At 32.9% G+C, this 18,503-nt stretch overlaps 2 protein-coding genes across 2 annotated transcripts in view; one reads left to right on the top strand and one right to left on the bottom strand.

Annotated features, from left to right (window-relative positions):
* LOC6642187 (angiotensin-converting enzyme) overlaps positions 1 to 16,499 on the top strand; it is a 58,551-nt gene extending 42,052 nt beyond the window's left edge. Inside the window, exons 8-9 of the mRNA XM_023175760.2 lie at positions 15,046 to 15,186; positions 16,146 to 16,499. Of these exons, the coding sequence (XP_023031528.1) occupies positions 15,046 to 15,186; positions 16,146 to 16,461 (457 nt within the window). The 3' untranslated portion in view covers positions 16,462 to 16,499. The remainder of the gene's footprint in view (positions 1 to 15,045; positions 15,187 to 16,145) is intronic.
* Positions 1,299 to 14,990, bottom strand: LOC6642188 (mantle protein). The gene is made up of 2 exons (XM_047010902.1): positions 14,964 to 14,990; positions 1,299 to 2,596 (listed from the first exon to the last, which is right to left on the bottom strand). The coding sequence occupies exons 1-2, from the start codon at positions 14,988 to 14,990 to the stop codon at positions 1,760 to 1,762; spliced, it is 864 nt and encodes a 287-aa protein (XP_046866858.1). The 3' UTR covers positions 1,299 to 1,759.
* Positions 16,500 to 18,503: the final 2,004 nt, after the last annotated feature.

The following is an 18,503-nucleotide window of genomic DNA, read 5'->3' as shown; positions in this document are numbered from 1 at the left end:
TTGTAACAACTTATAGATAGATATCTACAATTATGGGCTTAAATGCAGGTTATCAAAAGCTTTTATTTTTCGATCTTACATTGAAAATTTTAATATTAAATTAATAAATACCTAAGGACTGATTTTACTACATTTAAGCCAATAGAACGTCAAAACTTGCACTTGAAAAATGATTAAGGAATGTTAGACTAATGAGACTATTAAATAGCCTATAAGCTTCAAGACTTTAAATAAAGATATAATTATTTATACAAAATTAGTTGGTATTGATAGATACTGACACCATTTTGGGTACCAAGAAATGAATACTTAAGTCTGGAGATTGAATTAGAAATAAATATATTACTACGACTATAATATCTTATTAACAAAAGTCTTTAATAAGCATAATTTTAAATTTGCCAATATGATTTTAATGAAATAAAAATAAACTGAAAATAAAAGGATAATTAATTGGAACTGAACTTGAACAAATATTTGGAAGAGGAAGTGGACTAGGAATCTTATCCCAAAGAAATTTAAGCAGAGTTCGGATTAGTATCTGAAAATAAATCTCCCAGGAGCCGGCGTACCTGAATACAGAGTAAAAACGTGAACTTTTGACAAACGTTTTAAATTTTCTAGTTTAATACATTAGTTTAAATTAATAAATGAATATTGATAATAAATATTTATTCATTCAAACACATATGTAACTTTTTAATGTGAATTTCCTCCACAAGATAGGATTTTTTCAGAGCAAAAGGATAAGGTTTGGGAAAAGATGCCCACAACACGAGTTTGCCATTTAGTGGCTCTAGTTTTTATAGTGTCCGATCAAGAATTGATATACTTTGTGTCGGAGTCGAAAAATTTTTTTTGGATGTTGCATAAAATTTGACCAATTTAATATACCATTTCATCCTCTCGGTAAATAAATTGTTAAGTTCATTAAGCTGATGGTAGGTAAGCAATATATTTTGATAAAAATAGTACGTTATAGTAACTCAGAAATGTCATATTTAGTTACCATCAGACAAGCTCCACTTGCCCATTAACCAGTAGTCTGGGGAGTGGAAGGTGATTGTAGATTTTCGAGGTGGCCCTTCTCTACTAGTTTATGTGGTTTTTTTTTAACAACAGGGACCACTTTGGTTTTTTAAATAAGTTTTTAGTTGTAGTTTTTATACTTTTTATTTACAAAATATATATATATATGTATATATGTACAAGATATTTTCTTCCATTGTTATAAATCATTTCCAATATACTCTAAACGAGAAGTTTTGCAACGAATATAAAACAAGATGAATACGAAATTATTTTTAAACATTTTTATTTTGTATTTCTTTATTTTAGTTTTGTTGTTCATTGTGCTTTTGAAACCTTTCACTGATAAACTAACGCACAGCTAAAGAATGTTCATAAATATATGAATTTACAAACACTTAACTGAGAATTTATCCTAAATTTGAATTTCATCACATCACAATGCTCCATTGGATGGGGTTTTCATCTTCTTAATTTTGGTTTGGAAATAATTTACAAAAGACTTGTGCTTGATTTTTGTTTCCTCGTCTTGGGTTGAATTGGGTTTGTTTGTTTTTTTCTTAAGAGCTATCGAGAGAGTGGCAGGGTTTGGTAAGTCTTGGACTTGCCAAGACAAAAAAGACAACAGGGGTAGGAAGGTGGAATGGGAGAGGGGGAAAAATGTGGCTAAAATTTCCTTCGCTCCAAAATAATGGAATTACGATTCCTCCTTCGCCGCTGATGAATTCATTTATTTGTGGTAGCCACCATGATCGGCATAGACGGTGGCATCATGTCCGTAACTGCTGATGGGAATGCTGCTGTGGACGGCTGGGTAGCTTGCGACAGCGACAGCTGGAGCATGCTTCACCACGGAGTGGGACACCACTGGGACCTTGACGTAAACTGGGTAGGGGCGGTCTACCTGGACGGGGACGGCCACTTTTTGTACCTTCTCAACATAGACGGGATAGGGCTTCTCGACAGCAACTGGGTAAGGCTTGGGCACCTCAACGGGGTATGGACGATCTACGGGCACGTGGATGGGGACCTTTTCGTGACGGATAACCTCGTAGGGCTGTGGAACATGGACAGGAACCTTGACGTATTCCTTAACAGCTACGGGGACCTTGCGGATGACTTCGTAGGGCTGTGGCACGGGCACCTTGACTTCCACAGGAACGCGTTTCTCGTGGACGACTGGGTAGGGGCGATCTACGTGGACGGGCACAGGGATTCCCTTGGTGATGGTGATGGTCTTGTGCACATCAGCTTGCTTGCTAATGATGTATGGAGCAGGAGCAGCATGGGCATGGACAGCAACAGCTGGGGCAGAGTGTCCATAGGCAATACCTGGACCGCTGTGGCCCACAGCAATGGCAGCGGGAGCAGAATGTCCAGTCAGTCCATAACCATGACCGGCCACAGAACCATGTCCCAAATAGCCAACATCAAGACCAGCATGGCCGTAGCCATAGCCCAGATCAAGCAGACCACGCTTGTCCAGTTTCTTCTCCAGGGGGACCTTCTCTTCGGTGGCCGATTTGCTGGCATAGGCGGAGGCCACCAGCAGGGCAGCTAGGCAGATCTGTTGACCAGAAGGGAATTCAATCAGCAAAATTAAAACCAATTTTCTACCCCTCCAAACTCTTTTAAAATTCCTATTTCAAAGCAAAGTCATTGGCCCACTCCGAAATTATTATTTAAATGGTTCATCGATTAGGTAATCGGTTTAGAAAGTGAAAGATAACTATGACGCCCATTTGCCTATGTCGTCGACTTGTCTCTTGCTTATGGATTCAAATGGTCAAGTGAAATTTGTGCGTGCTACGCATGAAATATGCAATTCTACGCCCACTTCCTACACTCCCATTCCGATTCGAATGAAAGACATGACAAAATGTCACGCTTCAATTGATTGCACCTGAAGAAGTCTTTGATAAGTAATTTCATAAAAATGTTGTTGATGTTGTTTTTGTTGTTGTTTTGTATTTTAATTGATCTAAGCTTGAGACGTGATTATGATGATGGCTAAGACAATTGTTGTTCAAGTTGAAGTTTGCCATTTATTAGACAATTTTGCCCCATTTGATTTATGCAATTTAACTGTTTTGATTAACCATTTCTATTAATTCCCACTAGAAATTGTTGTAATTAGCTCATATGTATCTATGCATAGCTGATCTGAATTGTAATATTATGTGGGAGTGTTTTCATATTATTGTTAATTACAATTATATTATTTCTTCTCACAATTTCTCACATTTGATTATGCACAAAGAATAGACATTTACTATAGATTTACATAGATCATTCTGAATGATAAATTTATAGAGTAATTATTATTAGTATTGACTTGATACTTACAAATACTTTCATTGTGAAGCGTTAGGCTAGAACTTGCCAAGGCTGAAAAAAAATCAAAACAAATTATTATTGAAAATATTTGAATATTTTTTCAATAAATTATCACAATGTTCGACTTCCTTAGAAGTTAATTTTTCTTTTTTCAACACTTTTCACAAAACTGTTTTGCTTATTTTTTTTTTTAAACTCTTGAATTTTTTTTTTTTTTTTGAGTAATTTTTGGTAATATCTTTTTCCTTTTTTTGGGCGTAAATAAATTTAAAACACTATAAACTAATAAATAGTTTTGAACACACTTACAAAGCAACTTGAAATCAACTGTGTAAGGATTTGTAGAATCACTAGCGATTCCAAACCTTTGACTGGATGCTGTCTGTGGTCAGTGGCGCGCTTTTATACCCCCAAAGAGTTTTTGTGTCAAATCGAAACTGAAAACGCCGCCAAGTCCAAAAAGTTGTTGGTGGCGAAAAAAAGCTTTTGCTAGCTACCAAGTGATCGTGGGAAGAGAGAGAGAGAATCCATCGCATGTCTCTCTCTCTCTGTTGAAAGCTTTTCAATGGCTCCTCCAACTAATAGTTGTCTATTGGTATTGGTGAGCTCGGAAAGTTTCAAGCGGAAGCGCTCACTACTACAAATGTAGATCACCAATACCAAGATCTTGCCCGTTCAGCTTTGTTGGTATTGGTGCAGACGTAGCTTGAGATATAACATTTTAAAAATCAATTCAAGAATAATAAAATACTAAAAAGAAAAAAAACAAAAACGAACATAAATTAAAACAATTGAATAAATTAAATTGTAAATATAAATTAGATTTAAATTTATATTTGGAAATTCCAGAAGAATTTTGAAAGTTCTTTTTTTTATTGATTGCCAATTTGGATATTTATGTCTGTCAAGAATCGAACAAAGGTAAAGAAACTGTCCTGATCATTGATATATGGCATAGATGAACGAGTTTGATCAAATATGACGTTATAAAACAAGGCAACAAACAAAAAATAAGAAAAGAAACAGACTTAAACAAAATAATTTAGATCTTTAGTTTAAAACGATTGTTCCTTATTATGATAGAAATACAGCATATTTCAAGGCCGATTTACTTTAATAAATACATATAAGAGAATATATGTATGCGAGCAGATAATTTTGCGGAAATTGAAAATCGAAAGTCCTGTTTATAGCTTAATTTAATATTAATAAAATTAGCCTAGAAATTGACAGCAATTAGGTTTAATGATTTTACTGTTTAATTAAAAAGTAAACAATATTTTAACAAAATACTTTAAAATAAACGTTTGAAAAACAATTTCAAGATTTTATACAGCCTTTCCAAAAATAATTTTAAACATTACTAATTTACAAGGAAAAGATTAACTTAGATATACCCTTTTTTAGCAAGGGTATAAAAACAATATTCGATGAAAGGTCATAAGTATGTTTCTCGAAATTTCTCATAGTTCTTTGGGCGTGTCTCTGGTTTAAATATCTAGTTTTTGGGGTAAACCTGATTCCAATACATGTATAAGGAAAAAACCCAAAATAAATTATTATAAATATATTTAATTATGTGTTTAAATATTAAATTGAGAAACACTTTTGTTAGCGTTGGCCAAAATTTATTACATTGACTTTATTATACATTTATAGATAAAGTCATTAAATTGTATACGATAATCAATTTGGGGAGATTTGTTTATCAATTAACTAATAAAGACAATGATTTTAATCATTGATCATATGATTTATTTAAATTTATTGATCTCATATCACTTTTAGTCATTTAATGTTAATTAGTTTTCTTAATATGGTTTAGTAATCATTCAAATGTACGATTCCGAATTAACTTTTAGCCAAAGTCAACTTCCATTAGAATAATCTGAGAAAAAACTAAATAGAAAAAATAAACAAATAAAGAAAAGTTTCTATTCTATTCTATGTAATTTTTAAGACTTAAAATGAAAATGAGTATAAATAGTTTGAGTATAAATAGTTTAGTTCCTTGTCCATCAGAGGTAATCATAACTTATTTGAATGATTTTGGTAGTACAAATTAGTATTCTTACATTTCATTTTGTAAATCTGATGAATAATCTTTTTAGCCTTATCATTATAGATGTTTTTTAGTTAATCAAATATACTACTCTTTGAATTCTTTCAACATTGTTGAAAAATTTAATTTTTTCTTTTCCTTTTTCCCCATATTTTCCTGTATTGACATAGAAAACCACAATAACATCAGTTGATATAGATCCATGGCAAAGAAAATCATTGACAGTTGTTGAGAGTATCAATTTCGCTCATCAATAATGACTCAATCTATATTGCAACAATGTTGAAGTATTTGCCACTTTCCATTTTGTTTTTGACATATAATATTCCCGCCATCTGCACTTCCTTCCTTTTTGATTTGACAAATTGAAAGCGGAAGAGACTTGAATGGATTGGGAGTGCGGCTGGGCTTTGTAATCATATTGATGTTACGCCCACACAGTTTAAGGAAGTCTTGAGCAATGCAACATATGCATTAGGCTGAACCGATCGAATTTCTAATCTGAATTCAATAACTTGCAACTATTGCATAGCTTCAATACACAATTACTACACAGCCAGAGTTTTGTGGTCTGGAACTGGAACTGGAGTTGGGAGCTGGGATCGGGTTAGATTTCTGGTTCGAGTTAGGTGGGCGCTCGGGTTTTGGGGGTTTTTGGGTGCAACAAACATGCGTGAGATCTCCCGCAATCTTGCCGCAAAAGTGAAAGGCCTTTTGTGGGTCGATGTTGCAGCCAAATAAGATTATATATCAAAAAGATGCTGAGTTGCGATTTGGCAATTGCCAGCTAGCATAATTATTTGTTAATACGCAAAATGAAACCAGTTGGACTTTTGTATACATCAGATGAAACTTTAAATGATATGCGAGTTGAGTGATTTGGTAATCGTATTATTTTGATTTCCAATATTTGCATTTTCTATTGTGTTCCGTGAAGATTCTATAAAAGCATTCAAAAACCGATACATAAAATGTTTCTCTATACTAAAAACAAAGTGTATTATGGCGCCCCGACAACTTTCCAATTTGAAACACAAAAAAAAAAGTTTTGTTTTGTTTTTAATGTCAGTGATGGCATTTAAAATCATTTTCAGGTATTATGAAATGGTTTAGTTTTAAGATGTTTTATCTTTATCTTTAAGAGTCTATTACAATAGAGTTTGTGATTGTTTTTAAAATTAATTCGCTTTGCAGTTCCATAAATTCTTAGTCATAATTCCGGATTAAACCGGGACCTGTTTTAATCGAAATACATAAATTGTAAATGTTTTTGGAGTTATAATACAAATTGGCAGATTATATTCAGATATAGAAGTAAAAACATAAATGGAAATCGGTCAACAATGATTTGCAAAGATGATGTTTTGTTTTTTAGAATTTTTTATTTGGCCGTTTTCAATTCGGTTTCAAAAAGTTGTGTTTTAATTAAATCGACTTTTTTAAATGGCATCAAAAACTTGGATATTTGAAAAAATTAATTTCCATCTAATTTAAAAAAAATCATAGAAAACTTTGCTGTTTATTATGACCCGCATAAAAGATAATTTGATCATTGGCATGAATTACATTCTAATTCAAAATTGAATTTAATAGCATTAAAATGAGATATCACTTATGAAAATTATAAAGCGAAAAAAAAAATTTCTAAATTTCTTGAAATGAAATATTTGTTTATTAACCAAATTCGCTTGAATTATATATTGGTGAATGATTGAACATAGAATTAACCTATCAGTGATAAAAAAGTCCATTAAGAGCGCTTTGAAAGCTTGGGGCCTTTACCATTTTGTAACCCTGCTAAATTGTTAATCCGGCACTGTTGACCTAGTTAGCAAATTGTGATTGCAATGTGACATTATTAAAATTATGACTTAAATGATTTTCCTCTATCTATGTGGTAATAAAAGCTTATCAAAAATTGATCAAAAATTTATCAAAAATATATCAAATTTATCAAAATATGTTAAAAAGTTCCTGAAAGATACAAATCGCCTTTAGTCACAATTTTATTAATATAAAAACCTACATTGGACAATGAGTATAAAACGACTATGTATTAAGGACTCTTAACTTAATTTATAGTTCTTTTCAATCAAATGCATTTATTAACGTTTTATTAGGATTTTTTTATGTTATATTTCTCATGTTTCTGCCACTGCTTAGTTTTAAATAGATATATAGCTTAAAGAACAAAAAATTGCCTTCTTTTTTTGTATTCATTAAAATTTAAATATCGCTCAGCTAAGGATTTTCGTTGGCTGAAAGTGGGAATATAAAGACCCTCGTAGATTTTTGTATAAAAATTTTAACAATGCTGAAATTTGGACAAAATTTGGCCATGTTTTGAACATTTTTGAATATCTGCTATCTAGTTATAGTTATAACTGGACTTTAATAGTTTTAATTAGAAAGGAAAAATTTTGAAACAGAGCATTCAGAGACAAAAATTTATACAGAAGCGTGAAATTTAATTACTAGCCATAATATATGGAATATATTAATTTTATAGCGATGAATTTCAATCTATATTTGGAGTGTATTCAACTTACAGGCAAAGACATAAACATAAATAAATGGAATCTTTAAAATGACGCCACCAGGCGAGACTTATCTAAGACAGTTTCCCGATTACTTAAACTCCATGCCTTACTTTCTATTCATCTTATAAACAAAGTTCTAATTATTAAGATGCTGATATGACTCTAGTTACATCCATGTCTTGTAACATCCATGAAACATTAACATTAAATTTGCCTACAACAAGGCGGGAAAAGAATTTTATAAACATTTTCAAAGGTTGTATATGGAAAATAAATATTCATGTAACTAATTTACTGTATTATCTTGATCATTAAAATGTGTTATGAATTTCTTTTTTGTATTTATCCATTTGAATTGCCATAGATTCCCAGAATCTTTGTCTCAACTATGCAACAATTGTGTGAATTATCGCATGCGGCACACACAACACAGACAATCTGTTATAAAAACATGTATATGTACTTACATATCACTTGGTATTCATAACACATAATAAGTCTTAATTATATAAGCAAATTTTTTGGCAAAATATTTACATACTTTGGCATAAAGTGGAAGAGCAGACCACAAGACCATTCTCATACAAACAATGTTCAAGCATTAGCACAGACCAAACAATTGACCATAAATCAGTGGGCAACAAATGCACAGCAGAATCATGATGCGAGGGGAAACTTGGGAGGAGGGGGAGTTGGGTGACATATGGTGAGGGGATGGTTTTACCACTGCAGTTATTGTTGTCGTTATAATCAATGAATTACGTCGCATCGGTTGACCACAATTTATGGCGAATTCGAACATGAGAATCCAAAACGACGAAGAAACAAAAACAAAACTGAAATCGAAGCCAAAATGCAACTGCAACAGCAGCAGCAGCAACAGCAACAGCAAACGTTAGAGAGTAGATAGGAGAGGCTAAAGGCTGTTGTTGGCTGAGCGGCTAAGGGAGATAGTAGTGACTGTGGCAGGCAGTAACAAGCACTGGCCTGGCTTTGATGTTGCAACCGCATGCAACAAAAGCATCCACAAGTCTTCGTCGTCGCAATCTCCACCTGCGTCTCGGTCACCTCTCTCTTTCTCTGTCTCAATTGTATCTCGTATCTGTTAGATACGTTTGTTCGTCTGACAGAATTGTAACGTTTTGTCGTATGTACCTAGCTGTTGTTGCTCTTGCTGCTGCTGCTGCTGCTATTGTGGGCAGGCAGCTGCACTGACTTGACTTGTCTTGACTTGGCCTGGCTTGACTATGGTTCCATCTGGCCGAACATAGAAAACGACACAAATGTGTTTTTGTTTTATTTTTGCTTTTGGTTTTTCTTCTTTGCGAAAGTAAAAGTTGCCAGAGAGCTCTAAGAGCTGTCCGGCTGCTTTGGACCATGGCAGATTGAGGTGGGAAAACCCATGTTCGATCTTGAGACAGGGAGGCGGTAAAATCGCAAATACTGTAATGAATTGTTCTTTATGGGAAATAATGCTGGAAAAAAAACGAATAAAAAGTTTAAGCATACGATTTCCTGCATTTATTACGAAATCTATTCGATTATGTTGATTGATTTGGTATATAGGAGAACTATAATTAGGAAATATTTATATGTACATTTCATCATGTTGGTTTATTTAGTTTATATCTGCTAAACTTTTTCACTCTTTAGACGTTAACAGTCTTAACCTTTTAACAGCATTATTCTACAAAACTGTTTTGCTACTTTCATTCAAAAATATTGCAACTGGCTTTTGTATATCACCAGAATGCTCAATGACTTTAAAACAACCGACATAAAAACATGTGTAACACTCCTCCTACAATTCTGTTGTTCTCGAGTTCGAACCCCGGCGTAGGTGACTTTTCCACCACAAAGCAATACTGAAAGGTAGTTCCGTAGGGAATAATGGAAACGGTTTGGTTAACAAATAATTTTCAAATATTCATATTTTTTGTCATAAAATTGTTATAATAATCCCATACTCTTGTTATACTTTAGCGCTATAGTAGTCCCATACTCTTGTTATACTACAGCGCTACATTTACTATACATATTTTGTACTACTGTTATGCTACTACTGCTCCAACACTACTCTATTACTGTAATAAAACTGTTATACAACTACTGCTCCATTACTATTATACCACTGCACTATTACCATGCAGCTTTAGTATTAGTTTTATACTACTTCACTACTGATACATATTGCTATGTTACTGTTATATGGTAGAATATATCGTTGGATAAGTTTCAAGAGTATAATAAAATACTACTTGGTATAGTGTGACAATGATATACTTTTGTTGGGTTATATAATACTCACATATTGCTCATGTGTATACTACTCAAATAATATTGATAGACTATTCATAACTCTTTTCATTCTCGTTCTCTTCTCTTTTCAAGAATGAATTTATCATTTTTTTATCAACAAGAAGGCTCAAAATATTCTATCACTTATGAATCTTTTTTAATTAAAGAAGTCATGAAAGTTCTCTATATATATCAGACTTTAAACATAATGACAATTCATTTTCAAGTCCTTTCTTTAATCTCAAAATAAACTCATCAAGATGATTTCTGTTATAACAACTTCTAATTGGTGGGTGAGGGTATATGTTATACTACATCTGTCAGACTAATTCTTATTGATTGATTCATTCATTATCAGATTGATTTTTATCAAACTGCTACAATTGCAATTTGACAAAGCTATGTATGTATGTATTTATTTTTTTTTTTTAATTGCTCTATGCATAAATTATTTACATAGTTTATACAAAACAAAGCTGCCACTTTGGAAGATATTAAAATGAAATACAACTTTTTATATTACTTTAGTGTGCCAGCCATGTGCTACTTTAAAATGAATTAGTTTTTTTTTGTTGGACTATGCATAATGTATAAGCTCCCTTTTACACAGTCCATTCACCCACATACACCTCCTTTTTTGAAAAAATACAAGCTAATTTTAACTTTTTTATTGGTCATTATTTAGTTTTTATTTCTCTTAACCATTTATAAGCCAACAAATCTCTAAGGAATAACGACCCACACACATCAATATTTGTAAATAAACAGTGTAATTTTTATTGCAAAAATAGAATTAGATCTATGTCTAGCTACATGTAAATAAAATCAGATCAAGTTCGCTGGTTTCGTTTCGGTTTTTTTTTTTTTTTGTATTGATAATTGATTTATGGGTGCGGATCTGGTGGAGACATAAGCAAAAGTGAACTCAAATTATATTATGCTAATTTGAAACGAAAAGCGGATCTAGCACAATAAATAATGATATAATTAAGAATGGTATTATATGGCAGCTGCAACCAAATCAGACAATTTGACTCTCAATATGAAAATCAAACTGAATCTGAAAGTGCATTGTGCAATGAGCGACAAGTTTAACTCTATTTATGGTCGAGACAATATCGCAAAAACCGGACCGACTTCTTGTCGAACAGCATCCGCAATTTGTTTTTGTTTATTTTTTTTAGTTTGCTGTTTCTTTCTTTATTTCTAAGCTAAACAGATTCAAAACTCCATGCAAGATCTTTTTTGAAGGAAGCTGTTGACCATTGCGTTGTCGTGGCTAACGTGGCTTATTCGGTTTACGCCCAATGGCGCTTAAATGATTTGCGAGGCGAGCCCCACAAATGGCCAAACAGGGCGGTGTCGTTGACTGACTTAGTAGGCTTTTTATTTTGTGCAACATTTGGCCATTTTGACATATCAAGTGAAAAACTTAAGCGATTTCCGACAACTGACCAGTTTAGGCTTGTGCAAAGGCAAGAAAAAAAAGAAATCAACCAAAAAAAGTTTATTTAATATGTGCATAAAGATTTTGTAAAGCGAGGAATATGTAAATAAATCATTGGATTTTGTTCAAATTCAAATCAATGCAAAAACTGATGTAATTAAGATTGAGTTAATTGATTGGTTGATTCTAAACTTTGAACTTCCATTAATTGTAGACTTTCAAGAGGGGATTACGAAAGCAAATACGCCCCTCTTCTATCTGATGACCATGCCTTATGATGGTCAAGGTCATGCTGAAGAAAAAAAATAAATAAAAATATGTAAGTCATAAAAAGACTCAAACACAAAACGAACACAACAAAAATTTTCGCTTTGTCGAGCACAACAATGGGAAAAGACGTTAACAACAAATTACAGGCCCAAAAAAACTAACAAAAACAAAAAAAAAATTATTATTGGCCCAGCATTTCACGAGCATTTCAATCTTGTCTCAGACTCGTCTCGCCAGACGTTTACACTCGGTCAGGCATTCAGTCACTCAGTCAGTCAGTCACTCAGTTAGTTGGTCATTCGGTTCGGTCATTGCATTGGACATTGAACCACTTTCTGAGACATGACCAGAGAGATAGAGAAAGAGCTGGAGCGAGAGCGAGAGCGAGAGCCATAGCCCCGATTTGACCTCAACGTGTTCACATTAATGTGACATTCACATCAGCTAAAAAGTATATATATGTAGATAGATTTAAAACTGGAATTAAATTATATATAAATAAGTATGTATGGAAACTGGTAATCTATAGTATATTAAAACCATATATGGAAAACTGGAGCTCAACATCAACCAGTGTAACAAGTCATAAAGCGTTAGAATTCATCAAGAAAATGTATGCGAATTTGATTTAATGTTTTTCCAAATCTTAATGTTAAACTGTTGTAACTTTTAGCTTTTAGTCTAAATGTAATGACAGTTTTTTAACTTTGTTTGCTTAGATAGACGAGGATTCTACTCTAATTAGTTCAAGCTTTCATTGGTTTAGTAGAAACCCTTTGAACATTTTTTTTAATCAAAATTTTTGCAAAGTTGTATTGACCAATAAATTTGTTGTTGGATTATTAGATTAAAGTTATTTTCATTAGTTTAATCCCTGTAGTTAACGTAAAAATGGAAGATAGCCTTGTTGTCCCTACATAAAACAATATAAAAACATTAAAAAATTGATGGTTTTCCAAAATTGCGTAAGAATATTTTTGTTTTTAGTACAGCTCACGTCGCTTGATTAGCCACAAAGAAAAATTGTCAATTGCATTCAATTGCTGCGTACGTGCAAATAAACTGCAATAGTTTAACTCCAATTCACCCAATTGCCAAGTGGTCAAATGAATGGCTTTTACCAAACCAAAGAGCATAAAACTAGAAACCAAAAGACCGACAGACCAATCTGAAGACTAAAGAAACCAAAAGCCGATCATTAGTAGTGATCATACGCCCCACAGCAACTGCTGCAGCAGCAGTAGCAACCAAAATGCAACAGTTGAATAATTGAACTTACTTTGCTGCGACTAGGAAAATGTTAGATTTTTCACATATTTTTCATGCTGACAAACTAAAATACGAACACATGTTCCATGTCCAAGAAGAATTTTCGCAACATTTAATTTTAGCACAAACAAAAAATAAAAATCGACTAATTGCCAACAATGTTTTTAGGTGGAGGAGAGAAGGCGGTGTGATTGACTAGTCCAAGATGGATAGATAGATTGAGAGAAAGAGATAGAGAGATAGTGAGAAGGATAGCTAGAGAGTGTGAGAGAGAGCGAGAGACACTGACTGAAGTTTGATTGAATAAATGTGAAATGAGAGTGGCAATTGCCGCAGTTGCAGCTGCTAACTATTTTGGAGTCTTGATCCCTGTTATTGGGTCATGTCGCGTCTCTGGGAAAATTTTTGTGGTTTCTTTTCGTTTTTCTGTAATACAATGTGAATGTGGCAACAAAACTGCAGCCAAGTGCCAAAAAAAAAAGGCACACTTGCATGCAACACAGACACAGAAACACACATATCAAACCCATCTGAGTTGCACTTAATGATGCTAGTGGCGTCTGGGAGTCATGATCGAACATTGTTTTTTTTTCGTTTTCTATTTCTTGCAACATTCTCGAAAAGCATAATGTGAGATGGAGAAAGAAACATAAAGATGGAGCGAAAGATCTTCAACTTACGTCATCGCATTAAAGGTGAATCCCCCTAAGAAAACAAAGATTCAAATTAACAGTCAATATCCATATAAACATATAAATAAAAGCTTTTGTTGAACTTGTTTTTAGGCAAATGAACCGCTCAGACATAAAACAAATTGAAAAATTTGTACCGAAAAAAAATCACCGAATATTCTTTAATAATATTGCATAATTATTAAAAATTATATCATCATGAGTTGGCAAAAAAAAAAAATTATAAGGAATAATATAATGAGAGGCTAAAGTTCCTATTCTTTTTTTAACTAAATGATAATGATAGTAGTAAATAAGGAAATAATCTTTAACAATAAAAATAATATATAACAAGATAGCTACATATATCTTTCTTAAGTCTTTAATTGTTTTTACCACAAAATCGTCTGTTAATGCTGGAATTACAGTAAATACATACACAAATCACTAAAGTTCAAAAAGGTTAGTTATACATTTTTCGAAATAAATTGTTGCAATGTTTGTTTGTTATTCGTGCTGCACATGTAGAGAATTCTCCATTGAAATAGTTGAGCACTAAAAACTGACGATCTTGTTTCCGTTGACCCAGACAGACTATGTATAACTACATATATTTATCATCAGTTACCCTTCGGCAAGAGTACACAGACAAAAAAGAACCATAAATGCTATAAACATAAACGCAATTAAATGAGCATAAAAAGCAAATGTACAATTACAAGACCGTAAAACTAAATAAATGAAAAAAAAGAGACTCACATACACCGATAGTTGCGAAATGCAGAGAAACGATTTTGCTGTCCAATTGGCCTGCAATTTGCTTTTGGTTTGTCAGTTGCTGGTGCTGCCACTAGAGCAACTCGACCTTGAGCCAGAATGTGGACGCCATGTCAAGCAGCAGCACAGCAGCAGCAACAAGTCAAGAACTAGTTAACAAGAACTAGAATAGAAGCACAACTCTCACCCTAGAACAATTGACAATATTTCTGTTTTCGATTTCTATTTGTTTGTTTTTTTTTTTTGTTTTTGCTTTTGTTAACCTGTCCAATAAGCGTGACCAGAGCCATTCTAAAAGTTCATTAATAAATGAATCAACCTTTTTTTTTTCTCTATTATTTACAGATACTTTTTCTCAACTGTCTTACAATTTCAAATATACAGAGGAATGTGCCGAACAGCTGGACAATATGTGCCTGGCGATCCAAGGAAACCACTGCATAAATGCGACATCTATAGGCAACCAGCGGCTGGCAATTTGTTAAAGTAAGTTTTGAAATTTAAAAAATATGCAACTGTAGTTAATAATTGAGTTTTTTGAAAATTGAGTTGAGAATTCTGGAACTTTTAAGTATCAGTCAGCATATCAGACCTCGCATTGCTACACATTGTAAATGAGTTTTTCATATTAAAAAAAATATTTCATATATATTTCTATGGATAAAACCATTTATAAATGAAACAGATGAGAAACAGAAACAGAGAGCAAGAAACTTTAATCGAATAATTCTGAAAATTAAATTTTTTTATAATAGTTATGTTAAGTTGATTTTGAACAGAAAAGTCTCCGTTCTTAAATACGAGAGCAGTGGCAGATTATTTTTTAAAGAAATTAATGAAAATATAAAATATCCCATAATATCAATAACTTCCATAAAAATAATTCAAATTCTATAAGATTTTAGAACTTGAATATTGAACTGGAAAATTTATAAAATCTATTCGAAAATTTAATCGTATTAATTTGACTTGTTTTTCCGCACATGTACGACTTAGGTGATTGAGAGTGTTTGAGATCATTATCAACTCTTCAATCAATCAGCTGAAATGATATGTAGGGCTTAAGTCTTTTACTTATATCCACAGAAAAAAACGTTGCTTTATATTTAATAATAATTTAAGGCCATTTGCATTAGTTGAGAGAAAACTTATAAACTTATTCGGCAATGTACTTTTCCAGTAGCTCAAACCTTGATATTGATAGCCTGATATCAATATTGTTGATATGGAAGTTCTGATTACCTTAAGTGTCTTTTTGCTTTGCTACATAATACTTGATGTATGTATTCTTTAACAAAGATATGTATTTGTCTCATCCGTATTAATCATTTTTTAAATTGGAAAACATAAGAGTAGTTCGCGGAGATTCCCAACTGAAAGTGAAACTTCAATCAATTCATTTATTAACAAATCAATTTTCAACTTAAATCTGCTCCACCTTGTAGGCAACTAATGGCGAAAGGTGCCTCTCAGCCTTGGCAGGAAGTCCTTCAAGAGACATTGGGCGAGGGTCGTCTAGATGGCACCGCCTTACGGGAATACTTTGCCCCACTCGAGGAGTGGTTGCGCCAGGAGAATTTGCGTACCAATGAATATCTTGGTTGGAACTACGATGGCGTATACTGCAAAAGGAGCATAGAAACTGCCGGACTTCAGGTCTTTGGAGATGGTTACAATGGCGTTCAGGGACAACAGGGAGCCGACAGTCTATATCTATTGCCATTGATCCTAAGCACTTTTTATATTAGTTTTCAATTTTAATTAATTAACAGAAACGCTAATAAAGTTGTTACATTTTACATTTTTTTTTTACTTCCGCTAGTGTTGAACTTGAATCAATGCCAAAATCAGTAAAAACAAAAAAAGTTCTAAAAAAAAAAAAAACTAAACGACAAAACAAAAACCAAGCAAATCTGACAAATTGCCAGACAGGCGGCACCCTAAAAAAAACAAACAAACTAAAAAACATTAAGCAAAACCAGTTTGGGTCACTATCTAAAAAGGGGCAAGGGGGCAATTTGCTTGGTGGGGATTGATGAGGAAGGGGGGGTGGGACACCCATGCGGGTCACTGGTTTTCCAGCGTCGCACGCACATTTGCTCACAATTTAATCAAATAAAATAATAAACAAACTGCAGTCAGTGCCCCAACTGGTTTTCGTTTTTCTACATTTCGTTTTTTTGTTTTTTCTTTTTGTTTGCAAGTGATTTAATAAATTGCAAAGCAACACCAACAACAACTTCAACTGGATATGCAACTGCAACTTTAGTGTAAACAAGACAATCAACACCAAAGTGTGGGTGGATTTGTGTCATGTTTGTATTCTAAGAGTTTATCTAAGAAATATGTATCCAGAAGATACTTCAGTTTAACTAACAATAAGTGCGGCACCCAGTAGTTGGGCGATGATGATAATGATGATGATAATGACGATGATGATGATGATGATGATGATGACGATGCTGTTGAATGCTGCTGCTGAAGATAATCGCAAATAAACGAGTAAAGTCACAGTTAAGTAAGTAAGATGATTATTAATTTTGTTTTGTCTTTTTGTGTGTTTTAGTTTCTTCTAAGAAATTTATCAGCTTAATTCAATTGCAATTTATTTAACTTGATTAATCTGACAGATTTTCTATTTTCGCTGTCTTCTTCCATCTACTTTTCCTAAAAGTGTTTCTGGGATCTAAAAAGAAAACATCTGGAATAACTATTTTTAATCTGCATTTAGCTCTTTGCGGATCCCAATTTCAGCAATGTTTTAAATTTAAATTGAATGTTGATTATGTTTAGCATAATTGATGGAACTTCAAAACATCTTTGTTTAAGGTTTTTCTTCATAGAACATCTAAACATATAGGAAACTATCAAAGAAAAAGAAACTGAGGCTTGATTATTTATTCAAAGGATTTGTTTTTTTTTTTCCTTAAGAAAATCTGAAAACATATCTAGGCTGTGCATTCTAAAATTATGAAGTTTTATTAAGATCTGTCGAGAGACAATAATTAATATTTGTTGTAGTTTATGATTGACATACAAAATTTAACTCAGTTCAAGTATTTGAGAAGGGCAGTTAGTCCTGCGGAGGTAAGAATGGAAGATCCAGCGGGTGCCTTCTCTTCAGTCTTCTTGTGTGGGTACTGTTGTCCAGCAAGTTGATAGCCAGGGTAAGGAATTGATACTTTTTTTTATATTATCAAAAAAATTAACAAATCATAAACAAGGACGGATCTAGAAAGACCTCATGGACCACACTTTTTTATTATCCATGATCAAAAAAGGACATTGTATGTTTACTGTAGGGATAGAAGAGATACTCGAGATTATTTTACATCAGCAAACATAATTACTGCTGTTCTTTGAGCTTTATGATTTAAGAGTAGGATTTTATTAATTTCACCCGACATATATTTGATAGTTGCTCATATTGTTGCTCAAAGTATCGACAGAAGCGCATTTGATAGTTTCCAAAAGCTACAATACCTTGAGCTAGATCTTAGTTGATAAAATTTTAACATTTTGAACTTCTCCCAATATTTTGCCACCAATTTTCTCATTCACTTTCTGACAATATGAACAACATGTTAAGGACATGATCAACATTTCAATTAGATATAATAATCATCAACGTGCTCTGTGGAGAGTTGATCACTTTGTGGAGTTCTTTATGTATACGTATATAGGTATATACATATATACATGTATATTCATATTATTCACTTGCATTGGAGACTTGCATTTCGTTTTTTTTCACTTTCATATGTAGAATTTGATGTGCAGTGCGTACTTCCGCTCCCCCTGAC

The sequence above is a fragment of the Drosophila willistoni genome, assembly GCF_018902025.1.
Source record: "Drosophila willistoni isolate 14030-0811.24 chromosome 2R unlocalized genomic scaffold, UCI_dwil_1.1 Seg167, whole genome shotgun sequence".
Classification (NCBI taxonomy): Eukaryota; Metazoa; Arthropoda; class Insecta; order Diptera; family Drosophilidae; genus Drosophila; species Drosophila willistoni.
This window is presented reverse-complemented; position numbering and strand designations above follow the sequence as displayed.